The 19765-nt window shown below is 38.8% G+C and overlaps 1 protein-coding gene across 7 annotated transcripts in view; it reads right to left on the bottom strand.

The window, feature by feature from the left end:
* Positions 1-896: 896 nt before the first annotated feature.
* The window catches only part of WAC (WW domain containing adaptor with coiled-coil), a 59904-nt gene continuing 41035 nt past the window's right edge, over positions 897-19765 (bottom strand). For 5 of the 7 annotated variants that reach the window (XM_064444871.1, XM_064444874.1, XM_064444875.1 and 2 more), the window contains 5 exons: positions 19458-19606; positions 14020-14138; positions 7169-7355; positions 3433-3560; positions 897-1032 (listed from right to left, as the gene is read on the bottom strand). In XM_064444871.1, the coding sequence (XP_064300941.1) occupies positions 963-1032; positions 3433-3560; positions 7169-7355; positions 14020-14138; positions 19458-19606 (653 nt within the window). In that variant the 3' untranslated portion in view covers positions 897-962. The remainder of the gene's footprint in view (positions 1033-3432; positions 3561-7168; positions 7356-14019; positions 14139-19457; positions 19607-19765) is intronic. The other 2 variants (XM_064444872.1, XM_064444877.1) reach the window with 1 other exon arrangement.

Here is a 19765-nt window from a genome sequence, read left to right as displayed (position 1 = left end):
CAAAGGAAATGAAAACCAGTGTTTCTTTGTTTTAACATGTTTATTACAACAGATACAATTCACATCTGACTAGCTTTTTTTTTTTCCTCTTTCCCCTCCCACAACCATGTTAACATGTTCATTGGGCTATTTCCTTATATTTGAGCAAGTAATGTACTTTCAGCACACATGCCCAGCAGTACTATAAGTCCATTCTTACAGGGTGCAAATGGAAATACGTTTCAATAATTTATACAAACAAGTGGGTTATGCTCAATCACTGCAATTTTAAGCTACTGTACACAGGAATGAAAAGATTATAGAAAAAGTGCCATAGCAACAGTGCCTTAAGAAAGGAGAAAATTAGAAGCATTAAAAAACTGATAAAATCAGATTTAGGATTTCACAGGGAAATGGAACACAGAAATGAAAAACATTTCTCTGTAAAACAGAAATGGAGAAGCACTGCTCTCGATTCGGTGCAAGTGTGGAAACAGTTGTTTCATGATATTTTGTACATTACCCAAATTGTTGCAGCCTTAGACACAGATCGCCTGGCGCTTGCATTGAATTTTAGGAAATGCAAGATTTCTGAATGATAAATTAACTAGAAAAAAAAAAAAAGAAAGCTAATTTTGCAGACAGGTTTACATGTAAAAGGCTAGGTATTTAGCCACCTCAGCATTGATTAGTTTTGGATGTCTAAGCTCTGATACACATGGCTTCCCATGGCTTCACTCTACAAAACATATTTACAACGTGAAGAATACATCTACAAGAAATCTACATTTCAAGGGTTTTACAAATCATTCTTGTATCTTTCCCCTGAATTTGACTCCCTCCTGTCCCCTTCCCCATGTCAACTTTTTTTCTGCCCAGCTCAACGGTCCAAAGTCTACTCAAATGCAGCTCAAAAGTGTTAAGACTGGGCATCAGTTTAATAGTTCCTGTACTCAAAACCATGTGCAATTGTTTACAACTTTTCACACCATGAAGGAATTCTGATTCTTTAGCTTTTCAAGTTCTTTAATTTGTTGCCTCAAAAATAGTATCCTGCAAGAGAAAAGAAATAAATTAGCATAAACATTGCCATTATACAGAGATATTAACACAAGTACTTCTACAATTTCAGTGTAAAATACCAAGCTTCTTAACCCTATTAATAAAATACAGATATTTTAAAATATATTCCCAATCTGTCCAATCACCAGAAATGCTGTATACAAACGCACAGAGACCTGCCATGTTTGACACCTTAGGTCAGAAAATTAACTTGCTGTATTTCGTTGTGACTGATACACAGTTATGTTTAAGCCTGCTCTTCACCTAAATTCAACTCCCAGAAAAAGCGGGACGCTGGAAGAGTATATTGAGTAACTGAACATTCTGAAGAATGCCTGTGTCATGCCGTTTTCCAGACTGTACAACAACCCAAAGTGCTCAAACGTTTTTTTAAAAAAGCCGTTTTTCTTCTAAGTGCAAGAATTTTTTTCTAGTATTTGATTCTGTGGCTAGTGGTAGTCTCTAGTTATGGTAAACTCCAATCTCAAAATATTTGATCATTAAAAAACATCTAAGACAGAAAAAAAAAAGCTGTAACTACACATGGCTTTGAAGTAGATTATATTGCTAGCAATTCCCTTCTACTAAACTGACATAAACAATTATTGTGATTTATGAACATTTGGTTTACAGAATTGTTTCATAGAATAATTAAAGAATATTTTGAAATAACTTTTCATGATGCTCAAGTGTAATGCAAGCATGGGAATGAATTAAGAAAATATTCAGGGAAAGCTGAAGCTTCATAGAAATATTCTATAAAGTCTGAAGCAACTTTAATTGATGCAGAAAAAGCATCCACTTAAGCAGACTTTTGCAGAACACTTTTCAAATATGCACCCAGTTCAATAAAAGTTAATTTTCTACTGAAAAGTAGGTGAAAAACAATTAAAATAGACAAACTAAAAAAAAAAAAATCAATTAAACTTAAAAGGTGTAGGCGTATAAAATATAGTCAGTAAAAAGTGCGTTTCTCACATGCTGTCAGTTATGGTTACAACAATATACTCGCTTTGCCTAGAGATAAAGTTCCCTCTTAGAACAAATTTAAATAGTGCTCTTCTATGCCAAAGTATCAAGATATCATCATTCAAATCTATCGGCTTTGACAACCCCATCCTTTGCGAAAGCCTCTCCTCACCAACTTGTTACTTATGCCATGTACTCCACATCTTTGGGATTGCAGCAAAAATAAAAGATACATGTTATCACAGATTCAAAGTAATAATAATCATTATCCATCGATAGCTTAAGGATACACAGTGTACAAGAAACAAGGTGCTGTTTAGTGAGCTGAACAATGATATTGGCGTGTTATTTCCTATCAAATGCGCACCCTGACAAAAATGAAACCTTAGGAAGTAAAACCTGTAAGAAACCAAGCAGTTCATTAATTATACTCCAGAAATTGTAATTTATGTAATGAAGCTATGACTTAAAATTCCAGAAAGAATGGATGTTTCTGATTCTTTATTAGGAAAGATTTACAAATATACTTCAGCCCAATTCTGACTAAACAATTGTTTTACTGACTGCCAAAAAGCAAGAGCTTCTAGGATAAAGCTATTTAAACAGCATGCAACGCTGTTGAAGCAGATTAAAATAGTAGATCAGAATCACTGTATTCAAACTGCAGTGTGACTTAATAGATGGGATAACATCATTTGAAAAGGAAACTGAATATGAAAGTAGATTCAGGATCATGACTACTGGTGAAAAGTTTCAGCATGTACTGTAAGACTAAATTTTTCAATCTTGCACAAGTGTCTTCAGCAACGTGGTTTTGTATTGCTTCAGTGATACACAAGACACCCGCTATTACTGACTTAAGAAGTAGTCGTCTACTCTGCTATAATCAACATCTCACTAAAAAACTCCAAGATCTCCTCAGACACCTCCTCCCTAAGTAACAAACATTAATTTTTCCTTAGCTTGTGGTATCAATGACACCTGTTCAGACTTGTTCTGGCTTTAGACCTAATAAATGTCTCACGCAAACTAATGTTTAAGACCAGTATAAACTGTGCAGATGTGTACCTATGTGATCTATGCATCATGTATGGACAGATATTTTAGAACTATGCTGAACTAGTGTGAGTTAATCAGTTTTTCCTAACGCCCTAATGTATCTGGAAAGATACTTCTTTTCTAAGTGAAAATACATACAGAAGTTGCATATGCATATTTGGTTCTATGCACTGAAGACTAAGAGATATCTTTGTGGAAAACAGGTAGAACGTATGCAGGGAAGACAGCATGCAAACCTGGCAAGTATTAGCATACTCGCAAAGTCATCAGTAAATATTGCTCATGCAAGACAATGCCAAAATGGGAATTCTAATACCAACTGAAAATTACCATTTTGAAAATAAACACAGAGCACACACTTACCTTTGCTCACGCAAAGTTGCTTGAATTTCACATACTCGAACTAAAGACCTTAAATTCTTTAATTCAGTACAAATTTCTGACATATGGACACTTCCCATGTTATGGGCTTCCTCACGTAATCTTGATGCCTGCAACAGTTACACATAAGGTTAGGATTTTGAATCATGCATTGGAAACAACTGGGTGTAGCCAGAGGATTTCCGGCTGAGTGCGTCTTTAAACAGCAAAGCACTCTAACTTCAAAAGGGAACATCAAATCAGAAGTACATTAAATTCTCTACAAAAGCCCATTTAGAATCAGAAACGAACAACACTGGCTGCCAAGAGATAGATAATCCAGGCCCATGCTAAGGCAGTGATAGCTCAGATTTCCTTGATCCTAACAAATGTTTACCCAACCATCCTGAAAGATAGTACATGACAGGCCCCTGAGTTTCCAAAGTAATTAGAGGTCTCCATCCACTGTTTCAATGCCAGACTTAAACTTCCCATCTAAATTAAGCCACAGTGACAAAAATAATTGAATGCCATCTTCTTTCTAGCTACCTCATACAGGAAATAAAACTTTTGCAGCCCTTTTCAGGTGTTCCCTTCCAGACAAACTCCATTATTTTAATACCCCCACGTAGTCAGGTGGAGACAAGAAGTGGTATAAATTTAGAAGGCATGATCTATCCCCAATTTGTGCATTTCTTAAAGTCTTGTCACTGAACTGGGTATATGACACCAGAGAACTCTTCAACAGTACCAAGGAGACTAGACTCTGAGGTCCTGTGTATCACAATGCAGTAAGGGAAGAGGACTTTTTGCAACTGGCACACCAGAAAAAAAGCCCTGTTTCAAATATATCCTCCCCTGCACTATTACTGTTTAGCAATATTCTTCTCTGCTACACAGGGTCTGGCTGGGATGGAGTTAATTTTCTTCACAGCAGCCCATATGGTGCAGTGTTTTGGATCTGTGACCAAAACAGTGTTGATAACACACCAGTGCTTTAGCCATTGCTGAGCAGTAGTGCTTGCACAGCATTAAGGGTTTCTCCCTTTCTCTCTCTGACCACCCCAGCAAACAGGTGTAGGTGGGTAAAAGGCAGGGAGGGAATGCAGCTGGGACAGCTGATCCAAACTGACCACAGGTATATTCTAGATATAGCCTATAATGTCATGCTCAGCAACAGAACTGGGGGACAGTTTCCCAGGGTTGCCATTGCTCGGGCACTAGCCAGGCATCAGTCAGCTGGTGGTAAGTGATGGCTTTTGCATCATTTCCTGGCGCCCCCCTCCCTTTTACTTATTAAGCTGTCTTTATTCAACCCATGAGTTTTCTTACTTTTGCCCTTCCCATTCTCTCCCCCATCCCACTGGTGCTTAGCTGCCCACTGAGGTTAATCCACAACATCTACTTAAGTACTTGTATACTTTTATTTTTCCTTCACAAAAATAGCGGTATTTAGCACAGGTCTTCAGCAACTTCTGGCATTTCTCCAGTTCAAAGCAGCAGTTTGTGATCTAATTCTCTACCTAAGTTTTCTTTTCTGGAGCATGTTGACACCCAGGAGCACCCTGGTCTCCAGTAGGACACCATTTCACGTGTCCTCTCTACACAGCTCCAAAGCCTTGAGACTGATAGCAAACTATCAGTAACAACTTCCGAAGTACTTCTTTTGAAGCCACTCATCTTAAAGTATTTTCATTTAAATGGTCTGAAAATAATTTTTGCATACAAGATTCTTGTTAAAAGGTTTAATAGTCTTGCTGCAAATCAGGTATAACATTTATTGCTTTCCCACATTACCGAAGGCTTATACTTTATCAAAAGAAAAAACCAAAACAAATTAAAAAACCCACACCAAACCCTGACATAATTTCTTTCTAAAAGGTGCGTGCTGACTATTATCAGGGTTTTCTTTTCAGGTGTTTCTAAAGAGGTAAATTCATCATTTTTTCTACTTCGATATTGTTAAATACTCAAAGTACCTCTACAATTACTGAGTTGAGACCACCTACAATTCTGTTTCTCACATTCCTGAAAGGTAAGATGGTCATGTTGATTATTTTCCGATTAACCACATTACTGGATTACTTTCCAGTTTTCCAAATTAACTACCTCTTATGAGTACTGTAAGATAACTGCTAGTGGTTCAAGACTGTTTTAGCTATTAATTACTGCACAGTACATTTCTTCAAGTCTGACTGCTTTAGCACATAATACCTGTCCTGGCTCACCTGATTTATTTACTTATTTTTCAGTTTACTCTGGCATGTGCTCTTATGCCCTAATTTCAATTTAAGCTATGCATCTGGTTAGAAATCTGAAGAATCCAAGACACTGCATATTTTAGCCTCTCCACTTTCATTTAGCTTACCTTCTTCACTATGTATTGCACCTATACTCTCATGCATTTTTTCTTCTATATCAAATATCTGACTTAAGTCCCTCAAGTGTTACTATTCAGAACTGGTCTATGAACAACACTATCACATGAAATCATCTGAAATGCCAGACAAGACAATACACCATGTAACACTTGGCACAAAAGTAAAAGTATCAAACTGAGTACATGACTGCCTAGCATTAGCTGGTGTTTTTTTTTGTTTTGGTTTGGTTTTTTAAAAATCTGTTTATTACTGGTAGTGGGGAAAAAATGGCCTATGAACTCTATAAATCTATACTTTCTGCATTAAGATATATGTAAATTCAGCACACAGTGAAAATAACACTATCAAAACTATGCACCAAGGCCATAGAGAGCAGTAGCTATGCCGCATCGTTTCCTTAAAAACTCATTCCACAGCAATGGCTCAGTCAAATGACTCAGTACGGGTCAGTAATGCCTCCAAACTAAATTTTAAAAAATTAATAAAAAGAAACAAAACAAGAACCCCAAGCAGAGTCCAAAGGGGGTACCACTCTAGGCTGTGCTTCTAAGAGTCATCCTGCAAGTTACTACCCAAAAGCATCCAGTGTGGGCTTGAGCCAGCATGTAACCACTCTTCAGAAGACCAAAGTAAACTGAGCTAGGTAAGATTAATATTCCATACAGACTGTCAGGCAGGGTGCCCTACAAAAGGACTTGTATTCGTTGAGTCTAATTCAGTTCCTTTGAGTAATACATTCCAAGCAGCTGACATGCACCCAGTTTCCCTGTATTACCATGGCAGGACAGGTTTCATGCAGTTAGTTATAAAACATAGATGGCAATTCTACTGGACTTCCCATTATATAAAAATAGCCCAAATTCAGTCTGAGCCCTCTACATAATCTTAAAAACTGGGTACAAACAAGGCACAGTTCATCTTTCCCTGTGTAGAGATAACAACCCAGTGACTGAAACTGTGGAGCAGTTTCAAATATTTTAACTCCGTCACCTAATAAATAACATTTCACACATAAAAAAATTATTTTTGTAAGAATTTGTTGAAATTTGTGATCTAAATTTCAACAGAACTTTGGCAGTAAGGTAACAGTTAGGAGGATAGGCATTCATCTGAGAGAATTTCAAAACCACCAGTACTTTAAGTGAGACTGAAAATACTCAACTGCTGAATGGCAACCACACGTAAAACCTGCAGGTCTGGTCTTATCTCTCTCCCCTCTCCTCTTTTCTGGCTAAGGCCAAGCGTCAGTGTTTTTTAAAATACTTTTAATTCCTAGAAAAAGCTACCTGTGCAAGAAAACCAGAATTTAAGCTATACATTTTGCAGTCTCACAGGGAGCAAAGCACAAGTGTACTCACCTGCTTTTCTGCATGATCTGCAGGCCAGCCTTGAACATGCTTTATAAGATTTTCATTGAAGTGTGCTGCTAGCGTAGGTGTTAACGAACAAGTGGGTCGTACAGATGTATTTTGCGGTGCAGGTGTTGAATTTGATGCGCTAGTGCTAGAGGTATGATTTGGACCTGGTGATGGGCTTCTTTGACTACTAGAAGAAAGAATTTTTTTAAAAGTGAGCATTTAAAAACCTATATAGCCTATACAGAAATAAACACTTAGAATTCTTTGCTTCCAGCCACAGAAACACATAAAACATTAAACCACAAGTAAATACTTCTCGTAGACCAAACCTGTGCCACTTTTCCCACAAACCTCCTACTTGTATGGGAACTGTTTGAGTGCTGCAGTATAACAGGGTTTTTTTTGTTCAGTTGGGTTTTTTTTTTTTCCCCTCTTCTTAACTTTGAGAGTGACTCAAGAGATGTAAGCTGTGTCTACGCTTTAGTATTGGATAGAGAATACATATATACAATGTTCTTCCTTCAAAATAGCTCCAAACCTAGGATTTGCAATAACAATTTATCAGATGGAGTTGAGCAGGTTTGTTGAGCAGAATATTGGCAAGTGTCACAATAATCATTAAGTACAAAGCCTGATGTCCTGATCCAAAAATATAGCCATATGGGCTTTGAGGATGATAACCATTTAGTAATGCCAAAACACAAACACCTAGGTGACTTTGTGATACTGCACATCCTCACTTAAAGCGCTCAAGATAACAAAAGCACCACAGGAGCAGTATGTTTGTAGCTGCCAACTTGACGACTTTACTGGAACGTATTCATGCTCCCGTTTTTCCAGTTGGTTTTAACCTGTTGCTGGAGAACAGATGCATGGAGATACAGTCAGCTGATATGCATACTGTAAGACAAATGAAAAACACTGTGCCTTGGAAAAAGCCTTTGACTGTCCTCTTTCACAGAATGGTAGGGGTTGGAAGGGACCTCTGGAGATCATCTTGTCCACCCCCCCTGCTTGAGCAGGGACACCTAGAGCAGGGGGCACAGGAATGCGTCCAGGCTAGTTTTGAATATTTCCAGAGAAGGAGACTCAGATCTCCATATGCAAGCAAACACAACATTTACATTATGTGAACACTACATCAATACACAGCTTTTCCAATTCTGTTTTGCAACTGTAATTCTTGGTCAAAACCTTTTCTAATTTTTACTAAAAAACTCTAACATTGACCTTGGCATAGCAGTCGTCCTTAAGAGTCCCATCTCTTTAGAAAAGCCCATTCCTTCTGTGATGACTAAAAAAGGTGGGTACTGCTTAGGTAAATCTTTGGTAAACAGATACGTCTGACTAATCATCAATGACTCTGGTACTCCCAATTTGCAAATACTCCTCCACCCTACGCTTGGATGCTAAGCTCTCTAGGTAAAGAAGTACGGGGTTTTGTTTCTCTTGTACCACTTCTCTCAATAAAGCTATGATATACAACCTAAACACCTAACATTAAACCCAGCAAGCTACAGAAGTTCGCCCTAAATATGTAAAAATCACTGATACTTAAATTTACTTTCCACGAGTCCAGAATCCCAGATATCAGAGCCAGCATGAACACTACACTCTCATACCACATGAATCCAACCACATCTGACACAACTGCCACAGCTGCAACTACACAGTTCTGCTACATGTAAGAGTTCATCACTATTCTTTAGCTTCCATATTGTCAGCAACAGACAACTCCACTGCAACTTTCACCAGCATCCAAACTGCTATTTGGTACATCGCCACTATCTAATGCAGGATCAGAGTACGGAGGTTTGTCTCTTCCTTGTCAGCACTGCTGTCCAGGTGATCTGATCTAGGAAACCAGAACTTGTGCTGGGAGGAGTATATAACCCACGGTGGGGAAGCTCAGAAGCTGACGTTTCAGCACATCCCTTTTCTACTCCCCCATCCCTTGCAGAAACGAGGCCTCTATACTCTTACTTCCCTTTCCAGCATTCATTCAAATCACCCCACATACACACTCAGAGAGGGGCTCAGTTCTTCCATTTGCTAAGAAGAGGTGGGACCAGTGCTCGTTATCCATGCGAACATAGACAAGGACAGGCCAGAATGAAAACAGTCTGCTCTGTCCTCTCCACACTTTCAAGGCAAGACAAAGAAAGCAGTAATCTTGAGCAAGACAGAAGAACATCGCTTGCACCATAACAGTGATGGTACCTCACAGTTACGATATTCTTTGGCACTACAGGGACTGAGAAATAGTAGTACTAATTGTGTAAGTACCTAGCCATTACTCATAAGATTGTGTTTACAATCATTCTCCCACTGGCAGAAGCTTTTCAACACAGGCCATAATTTCAGTCTATTTCTTAGAACTTTAAATCACTTGCAGGCACATAGAAAGTAATACAAAGAAAAAAAATTTGAGAGGAATCTTAATTCATCACATAACCTACCTACCTTGAGGACTGAAATAATCCTAGCAACTATCTTTACAGTCGAGTCCAATGCCCAGCCATTTATCCCAATCATTCACACTTGCAAAGAATTACAGCAAGTTTCCAAACAAACATTCAGCAAGTTAGGTACATCACACTGCTCTGCAGCAAACACTTTAACCTCATTCCTTCCAGTACCCCCAAACTTGTTTAAAAGCTTAGAATATTAAAAAAAATTATGCAGAAAGATTTTGGCAGGCAGCTTTGTTATGAGTTTTAGACATGAATTTCCCTTGATTTCAGGCAGCAGAAGTTGCAAAAAGGAATATATGATGTAAGGGCGGGGGAAGTTAAGGAGTGGGTGGGTTGCCCCTCTACAAGGCAAAGGAACCTAGAGGCAACAGACATGAAAAAGGCCAGAAGAGTCAGCAACTTTTTTTTTTTCCTGGATTTTTATGGCTATGGTCTGCCCTCAGGCCTACCACATGCCCAAGCACATCAGCAGAGTCAGTGCAAGTACGCTATTACCTACAGCAGAGGAAGAAGTTAAGAAACAGTTAAGTCAACTGGACCAAGTCCAGCACCGGGGGTGGAATAACCCCATGCAACAATACTGGAACAACCCCATGGGACAGCACAGGCTGAGGGGATAGAAAGCAGCTTTGCAGAAAAGGACCTGAGGATTCTAGTGGACAAGTTAAATGCAAGTCAGCGATATATCCCCACGGCAAAGCAGGCCAAGCACATGCTGGGCTACATTAGCAATAGCATAGTTGAAGAAAGCAATTCCTCCCCTCTCTTCAGAGCTTATGAGAGCCACAGTATCTGGAGCGCTGTGTAATGGGGAGCCCAAAGCCGGAGAAGAATTAACTGGCACACCAAAGGAATGTGGCCCAGGACCACACAGATGACTAGGGGGCTGAAGCACATGCCCTATCAGGAGATGCTGAAAGAACTGGGTTTATTCAGTGTGGAAAAAAGGCGGCTTAGGAAAGGGGATTGAAGGATCTTCTTACTGTTTTTAACTACCTATGGGAGAACAGACAGCCAGACTCTTCTCAGAAATGCACAGTGATAGGACAAGAGGCAGAGACACAAGTTGCACCAAGGGAAATTCTAATTCGACATAAGGAAAAACCATTTCACCGTAAGGGTAGTCAAACATTAAAAGAAGATGCTCAGAAATATTCAAAAATCACCGAAATCCCCACAGCAATTCAAACTTGCCGGTCCTACTTTGAGTTGGGACTTGGATCAGATCACATCCAGAAGTCCCTTCCAGCCTAAATTATTCTGTTTCTATGTATTCATACAGCATCAGCACACTGATGGTACAGAGAAAAGCTACATTTACTAAATAAGTAGAACTGAGGCATCACCTTCAATGCTTGTTTACTACTAAGTTCTAATAGGATCAAAGTTCCCCTATGAATTGCCTCCTCTCCATTTATTAACCTGGCTTCTCTGACTCCTACTTCATCAGTAAAAATCACTCCAACACATCAGAAACTTATCAGGAAAATAAAATAAAAAAATCTCTGCGTTTCTCAAAAATAAAGTTGTATCACATACCATCACAAGATATCCTACCACTGCTATGTTAGCAGCAGGGGGAGCTACAAGTGCAGCAATGATAGTTCCAAACTACTGCTATATCTTTAAATGCTTCAATAGAGCCAAATACCTGCCTTAGCGGCTGGATGAGCTAAAGGTACCTATGCTACAGGTAACAGAATGCTTCCAGAGAAGCAAAGACATCTGTGCAAGAGTATGAAAACAGGGTGATTCTGAAATACACTACTCAACTGCAAAAAATCTTACAACCTACAAAAAATAGGAGGAAACATCTCCCCCCCCACCAGTTTTGCATGTTCTAAGGTAAAGGAAAAATATTCCCAGACCTTTCTGGAGATAGAGAGGAACCAGCAACCTGATGAAACTACTAATTATGGAAGAAAAGCACTCATTTAGTTCCATTTTAAAGCAGCCATAATTCATGGTGTGTCTTTGGAATTACCTCTTGCAAAAAGACTCACTGTATGCTTACACTGCATTAGTTTCCTAACTTACATGATTGAAACGTTCACAACTAAAGTTATCAGTAGCTATTCACATACTTCAACAGTGCTTCCTCCCAAACATGTTAAAAATAATTTTAGCTCCATTTGCTTAAAACTTCTAGCAATAATAGAAGCAAAGAAAACGTAGTTGTGATTAACTTCTGCACAATTAATCTCTATTTAAGCTGTAGAAAAATGCAACCTTAATTCATAGAACCTCCTTTTGGACCACCTGTCCACAGTTCAGGTTGCTAAGTTATTCATTCCTATTAAAAAAAAAAAAAGTAACGGGAGTTAGCCCCAAGGGCAGTTCCCGATCCAGCTGACTGCCTTCACCTACAAAGGAAAAATCTGTTGTAGATCAGTTCAGAAGCACTGCCCACACACCGGAAATCTTTTGTGGATGAGTAAATCTACATCTGAGCTGGTCCATTTTCATTCAACTCCACTGCACTGAACAGAAGAAAACACCAGTTGCCTCGTTTTTTTCCAAATTACCTGTTCCTTAATCTTTCAGTTTTTGCCAATGAGACACTTCCAAAAGAAACGTATGAACTTGTGATGCACAATATACTGCTGTCACAAACATGTAAAAATTTGAGATATATAGGATACTAAACAATACTAATATTGTCACAATATCTTTGATATTAGGCTGCACACTCTCATCTATTTGCGCACTGCCTCCTGCGCTGCCCCTTCCTCAAATACGGGATAGTGCTACCTACAAGGCCCCTCTGCTTCAGCGGTACAGCTGCTGGGACAAACTCAGCTTACTTCCTCCAGCAAAATGCCAATGCCAAGCACAGCAATGGTTTGCAGAGGGCCAGTAGATCCCTGAAGGGAACTCAATGTGGGTAAGGGTTATGACAGAGCAGGAAGTCTAAGATCTAAAGATCTAAAGATCTAAGATCTAAAAGGGGGTGGGGGAAACAACAACACACGATACGGTGTATAGATCAGCAGGCCAACTGCCCACCAGTATCACTTCACACAGACTCCAGGCCACAGTGAATGTTTCCAAGAATAAAACTATCTTCCTTAGCCAGAGGGGAAAGGGTGATAAGCAAAGGACAAAATGCTTTGTGACCAAGAGCTATTCCCCAAAACACAAAACTTCTAAACTTGCTTCTGTTTGTACCCTCAAACTGATATCGCAGTGATTCCAGTAAAGCCACTCACTGGGATAGGACCACCAAAAGACCCACCCTCCCCACACCCCCAAAAAACCAAACCCAAAACTACCCCTCTCTCCCCACAAAAACAACGAAAACGAACACATATTTGAAAATCTAACAGTAAGTTAGGTGACACATAATCAAAGGTCCCTTTTACTATTAGTCCCAGAAGGGCAGGTAAAAGGACCTCACTATTTTATAACCTGGAAAGTACTACCATGTAGCTTCAGGTATGCTGACAAGGAGAGTGTTGGTTTGTTGTTAGGGGTGTATTTGGTGTTCGTTTTTGGGTTGGTGGTTTTGTTTTTTTTTTTAAGTATCATACCACACACCTTGTGCAACCACTCTAAAAATCTTGCTTTTAAGAAATGCAACACCTTGTAGATTCGCAGGAATCCATTGCGATGATGCACTTTTTAAAAAGTCAACCTGCAATCTCCTCCTGCCACAGTTCTAGAACATGACTCCATCACAGGAGGATCTCAGGACAAATCTTTGGTTACTGCCCCTGGAATCAATATGATAAAGACCACAGCATCCTACACAGTGAAACGCCCATCTTCCCAGAAGACAAATTTTAGGCAGGATACAGATTCTAAGCCCACCTTGTAAATCCATGGCTAAATGTTCCTATCACGCAATATCTGAATAGGGTGCCACGTTGACAAAAGTCTGGCCAAGGAAAAGCATTTGCGAAACTTACCTCACTTTTAAAAATGTTTTTCATTAAAGCAGTAAACACACCTGATAAACAAGTTCTTACTAATTAAAAAAATCAAATAACACTCCAGCAAGACACCACAAACATCTAAGACTAAGCAAATCTATACATAAAGCATTTAATACCATAACTGCACAGAAAAAAAGAAAACCTCCAAACTCAGAAATCACAATACAAGGAATCACTTGTAAAATTTACTCCACAGTGACAGGGCAGAAATATTAACTCTATTTTGCTTCTGTGAATGGAACTCTAGTGGCAGTCCTAAAATGGAGAATCTACCACATTAGCTCTGTAACAGCGGTATTTAGCATCATCCTTTCAGTAGCAGCAGAGTTAAAGCATATGTCCAATAAACAGGCCAAAGAACAATCTACAAATGGTAACACATACAACATACACTGGATCCAGAGAAAAAGAGAGCACAGCACGGAGAAGTATTTCAATATACCTTGAGCGCTGAAGACTTCGTGGAGAGGCAGGTTCATGACCTGCCTGCTTGTCAGCTATTACCGGCTGCTGAGGTGCTGCCTGTGAAGCTGGTCCTTGTTTAACACCTGGAGTTGCAACCTGGAAAGTTCAAAACTTCATTAGATTTCTTCCACAGTAGATATCAAGTGTAATAACCAGAAGAAAACAGAGAAATTACAAGTTACAAGACCAGTATGGGGTTTTTTTGATACAAGGTCCTTTGTTGACAGAATTTTTATACTCTTCACAGGGTACTTTTTAAAAAAAAAATCATGTCTAGTTCCACAGCTGTGATAGTTTTTTTTACTAAAATAGAAGGAGTACTTAATAGACATAACAGAAGAAAATTTAGATACATCTGACTTGTCAAAATATTGCAAGTTTATTAGGTAAAATAGTTACACCAAATTTCATTTTTGAGCATATCTTCCATGTGAGCACCAAGCTCATTTTCAACCTCAGCAGAATTGTTCATTATCCAAATAAAAATTTTCACTTAAATAGTTAAAAGCTCTTTACTTGAACATACATTACACAGTGTCAAGAGCAGAATTAGATCATAAGGGTATTACAATATCTCTATCAGAAATGGAAGAAAAAAACCCTAAAGCATATTTATCAGTCTGCTACTCTACCTTTTTAAGTGTTCTGTCAGTTCTAAGTTAATGTATGGCTTAAAAAAAAGAGTCATCAGTAGGTATTTGCTTTTCATTTGTAGTACACATTCACATTTAAGATATTAAGACACCAGCAGTGAGATACGGTCTTTTTTCTGTGACTTTCTGAACTACAACAGGATGAAAACTTTGGGAATAGACTAGTGTCTAAGTTATAGTAAATGGAGTTCAAGATTATTTTTTTTTTTGCCCTATACTCTGTATACCCCTGCCCCTTTTTAAAGTATGTACAAGAGAGGAAGCAGCTCCAAAATTTATCCCCTGCTCTGGAAAATCAAGCTAACAATTTTAAGAAAGAGGGAGGGAAGAAAAATAGGTTTTAGGGATCCATAAAGACAAAAAACATAAGTCAGGCAGCCTGTCTGGCATTTGCTGACATCAAGCTGGTGTAGATTACTAACTAGGTCATCTGAACCTCCAGAAATTCTCTCAGTTTCAGAAACAGACTCCTGTGAAACAAACCACAGACAACAAGTCAGATGGACCCTGCTAAAGCAAACTCAAGACATAAGTTCATTTATTTAAATATACATGAAATCCTAACATAATCTCAAACATACTTTTATGTCTAAGAGGAAAAGCCACCTTTTACAATTATCATTAAAAGCCAAAAAAACCTCTGAATAGCACATGAAAAGGTCATGGTTCTGGAAAGGTAAAGCAAGAACATTGTAAGCTCACTCTGTGTTGAGAACAACAGAACTATACAGTTGAGGGGGGCAAAATAATAGCAATTCATAAATTGCTTTATGAAAAAGACTACTCAAATATCTTTATGAAATGTATGACATGAAGAACTTTACTATCAATGCCTGAATTTTGCTGACCCTGTGAGATGTAACAAGAAGTTGTTTGAACAGAAGGAACAATTTCAAAAGGAAAGTCCATCAGAGGTAATACGATCACCTTGCAGATCCAAACCAGAAAACTAACCAGCTCATTGGCTAGTAAAAATAAAAATGGATTGTAGAGAAAAACTGGAATTTGTGAGATACTCAAGCCACAAAAGCTCTTAACTATTCCCTATTTTCCAAGTATTTCAAACACTGGAAGTAAGTGTATGAGGAACAGAAAGATAATAAGTGCTTAAAAAAAATGAAAAAAAATCTATAGGCTTGACAGGTCTGTGTAACAGATGCTTTACACAGCTACTTTGCAGAAATTCAGAAGAGTTTCTAAGCATACAACACTGGCAGGGCTAAATAGCAAAACATGATGCCTAGGATCCTGGAGTGTGTGACACCTGAGCTGCTGTGTGCATACAGCACACCTCCAGGCAGACATACCAGCTTAAGCTTAAAGGCAGTACAGACGTGTTCGTGCAGTCCTAAGTAACAAGCCCTACTGTGCAAATCGGCTGTTCCCACAGCCAGCCCAAGTATGTGGGCTCTGCTTGTGTGGTGCCAGTTCAGCTTTGCCTACACCTGCTGCACAGAAGCACCCTAAGCCAACGAGCTTGTGCTCTGAAACCAAGTGTGTCCTGGCACAGCACCACATCTTGATCATGCATAATTTACCTCGAACTCTTTAGAACTGGATAAGCTAACCTGATTGACATGTCCAAAGGAACACTAAAACAGACATGCTTACGCTGGGGCTGTTATCACCTAAGTTCTCATCTCAGTCCCACCTCATGGAATTGAATTATGTGACTACAAGGACTATCAAGAAAGTTCTTTCCCTATTGAACTAGAAAAGTACCTGCTGCTGAACCAGAATTTGTTACTCCTGGGACTAACACACAAACAATTCACATTAATATTTCAACAGCTCTGTTGCTAGCACCAGATTTGAGGAACACAAAAACCAAGAAAAGCTCCTGCTGTTGACCATTACTACTAATCTGTGAAGCTACTCGAGATACCTAAAAATAGACAGCTTTTATGGTTATAATTTCCCAGTGTAGTAAGAGTTATAACTTCCTCACAGAGGGATGGGACTGAAAATGTGCCAATGTATACAATAACATACAACAGTCCATCAGGATTAATGGCATTCTGAAGCAAAGACATTATAGCTCAGAATGAGTAACTCAGAAATTTGCTACACTTAACACTCTGTAACCACATTATGTGTGCTTCAAAAATAAACCAGATGTGCAATCTCATGTCATTGTGATGCAGTCTTAAGGAGAGATGGATTAAAATATAGTAATTTCAAAATGTGTCACAGTATGCTTATCAAAATATAGACACTACCACTTTCAGAAGAACTTCTATAAACATACCAATAAAACACACAATATCCTCCTTTGAAAATACCAGAGATGAAATCCTGCATGTCAAGTCGCTAACTATAGGCAGTCACACAGCCCTGCATATAAGTAGAAATTCTAATTTCAAACAAAGCATAAAATAATCTTTTTTTTTTTTTTTGAGGAGTGGCATCCTTGCTGTAGTTAAGACTTACACTAAACTCAGATCAACCCCTCTCAAACCTGTGTTTAGCCTTGAAGTTTTTTGCTTCTACTGAAAGCCTGCAGGAAGGCTTGTGTGTCCAAAAAGTATATTCAATTATACAGTTGGTCTAACCAGGACACACTAGCCCTACTTACAACACTTGGCTGGCTTTCACTTTCTCTTAAGGCATAGTTTACTACCACATCACCTACTTCATAGGTATAATGCTGGCCTTTATACTGGGTGAAAGGCAGTGGGTTCAAGTTTGTCTGCACAGTTCTAGGAAAACATCCATAGCAGGATGATAAATACTATAGAAGCTATGCTTTAAAACAAGGATATATGTCTTGGGGGAAAAAGAATATCCTGCTGAGCTGTCTTTCCTTCAAGTTTTCTTTCAGAAAACCATTGTAGATAAAGGAGATCCCAAAAGGTAAGTTTTTGCCATGTTTGTAATGTAGCTCATAACCAGAACTTTATTTATAAAGTAGATCCAGATCTCTGGGTTGCAGAGAGCAGAAGAGATCAACTTTCAGATACTGACAACTCAAGAAGATTCTTTTTCATATCCCAGGATTTGAAAAGTGCCGGGTAACTCCCTTCTTCGTGGCAAGTCTGCTGTTTGACAATTTCTTACTTGTCACCTAGCTGTGGGATGTGACCACATAGATGCAGTATGCACTCCAAGGGCAGTAACAAAGACAAGAAGGATTAGTACACACACGAGGCTTTCACAATTCATTGTACCATTGTCAGTCACAAAAAGCTGGGAGAACCACTTGGTTTTCTTTGTACCCATGAAAAATTCAAATATAAGAAAATGAGGCATTTAAACTAGAATGAGGAATGCAATCTGTTCTGAAGATAAAGGTATTCTTCAAAGGCCTTCAGGTTCCCTTCTGAGCAGAAAATTGCAAGAAAGACACCTTAGCTAAGCTGGGGTGGGGGGAAGGTGGAGAAGAGCGATTTGGGGTGGGGGGGTGGGGGGTTGGGAATCAAACAAGACTGGTCTCACCCCAAAGTCTAGATTTGTGCTTCTTATGTGATTAAGTTACTACATACTCTGAGCAACATACTGATGGACTGGGTTAAAATATGAGGGTCCCAACCTTGAAAGAAAGATCTGCGCAATGAAGAGACAGGACAAGCTCCCATTGCACTAGAACAGCAAACCTCCAGAAGAGGTCCATGTCCTCCTCAACAGACTTCTATTTTTCACAGCCAGAACAACACTGTGAATTGCTCAGTTTCTGTTTTATTTTTTAAAATTTGCCTAAAAGGCACAAGAGTGTTATGCCCTGCAGCTTGACCTATCACTACAAAACTATCATGAATGTGAAAGGTTACTTTCCACCAGAGGGTGCAAGTCAATAGCTCTGCCTTCAGTCCCCTTTAGTAAACTCCTCCTTCATAACAAGTAGTTGAACCCATTATCTGTTCCCACACTTGCTCTATTATATGAATCAAAAGTCTTTAAACAAGGAAAATGAAAAACACTTAAGGGAAGTTCATCTTGAGTGTTTCTAATGACATCTATTTTCCCCACTTGTGCACAGCAAAACAGAGTCTCTGATCTGCTGGACAGAGAAATACAGTAAATAATCAATCTCAGGTTCAACCATATTTATTCCTCAATATCGCCACTTTTAGGATATGGAATACTGTGCTCAGATTCTGCAAAAGACATTTTTCCTCTCAAGAATGACCCACTGGAGGGATCACACACACAGAGGGGGTAAAAAAAAACAGACAACTTTGTTTTCTACTTCATCCTTAGGAAGAACCTTAGGAGCTTATATGTTAGCTTCAATTAATGTTTCCTAGTCACTGATCCAATTAAGGAATTCTGAATTACTGGGAGTGAGGGGGAATGAAGGGAAAGGGACATAGTGATATTGACCTTATAAACACTGAGAACACTTCTAAACCAAATTTGAGACTACATCAATTCAAGTTCCCCAAGAATTTCTCTCCCATTCTAAAAATCTTCCCTTGGCTAAGTCCAGAGAACTATAGCAGCTGTTGCCTTTGGAATAAATTTTTGTTCCCATTTAAATATATTAAAATACTGGTATCTTGGTAATATCTCCAGACAGCATCTGAGGCAAGCACAAGATTTTCTTCAAGAGTAGAAAACTGTACTAGAATTCCATGTTAGAGTTGTACTGCTAAAATACAGCCAAGCAGTTGCTTCCAGTTGTTTCTGTTTCTATTGGGAAAGATAACATACATGCTTTATCATCCTATATATAACTTCTAGCACACGGATATATAGCAGCAATACTTAATACTACCTATAACAGTTCCTTACTACAATATGGCACAAATCAAAAGGAGCTTACCTTCTGCTGTGATGATACCGGCGGCGTAGTCATCAAAGGTTTAAGTGGAACGGTGTTAGTCTGAGGCGTGCTTATTCTTGGAGATACGTATGATCTTGGTGATGAGGCATCAGATGTTAAAGACATTGGAGACTGATTAGATGGCTGAGCTGTAAAGAAAAGGAAAAAAAAAAGATTGTTTTTAATAAAACCATATACTGCCTTAAATGTGAACTACATTTTCTTTTGGTACTTTGCAGTATGCTGTATTAGATAATATACCAAGATACTTTGAGATGGTTGGGGGCGGGGGGTAAACTACTAGAACA

The sequence above is a fragment of the Phalacrocorax carbo genome, chromosome 2 (genome assembly GCF_963921805.1).
Source record: "Phalacrocorax carbo chromosome 2, bPhaCar2.1, whole genome shotgun sequence".
NCBI lineage: Eukaryota > Metazoa > Chordata > Aves > Suliformes > Phalacrocoracidae > Phalacrocorax > Phalacrocorax carbo.
Note: the sequence above shows the minus strand (reverse complement) of the source record. Positions and strands in the feature narration are given on the sequence as shown.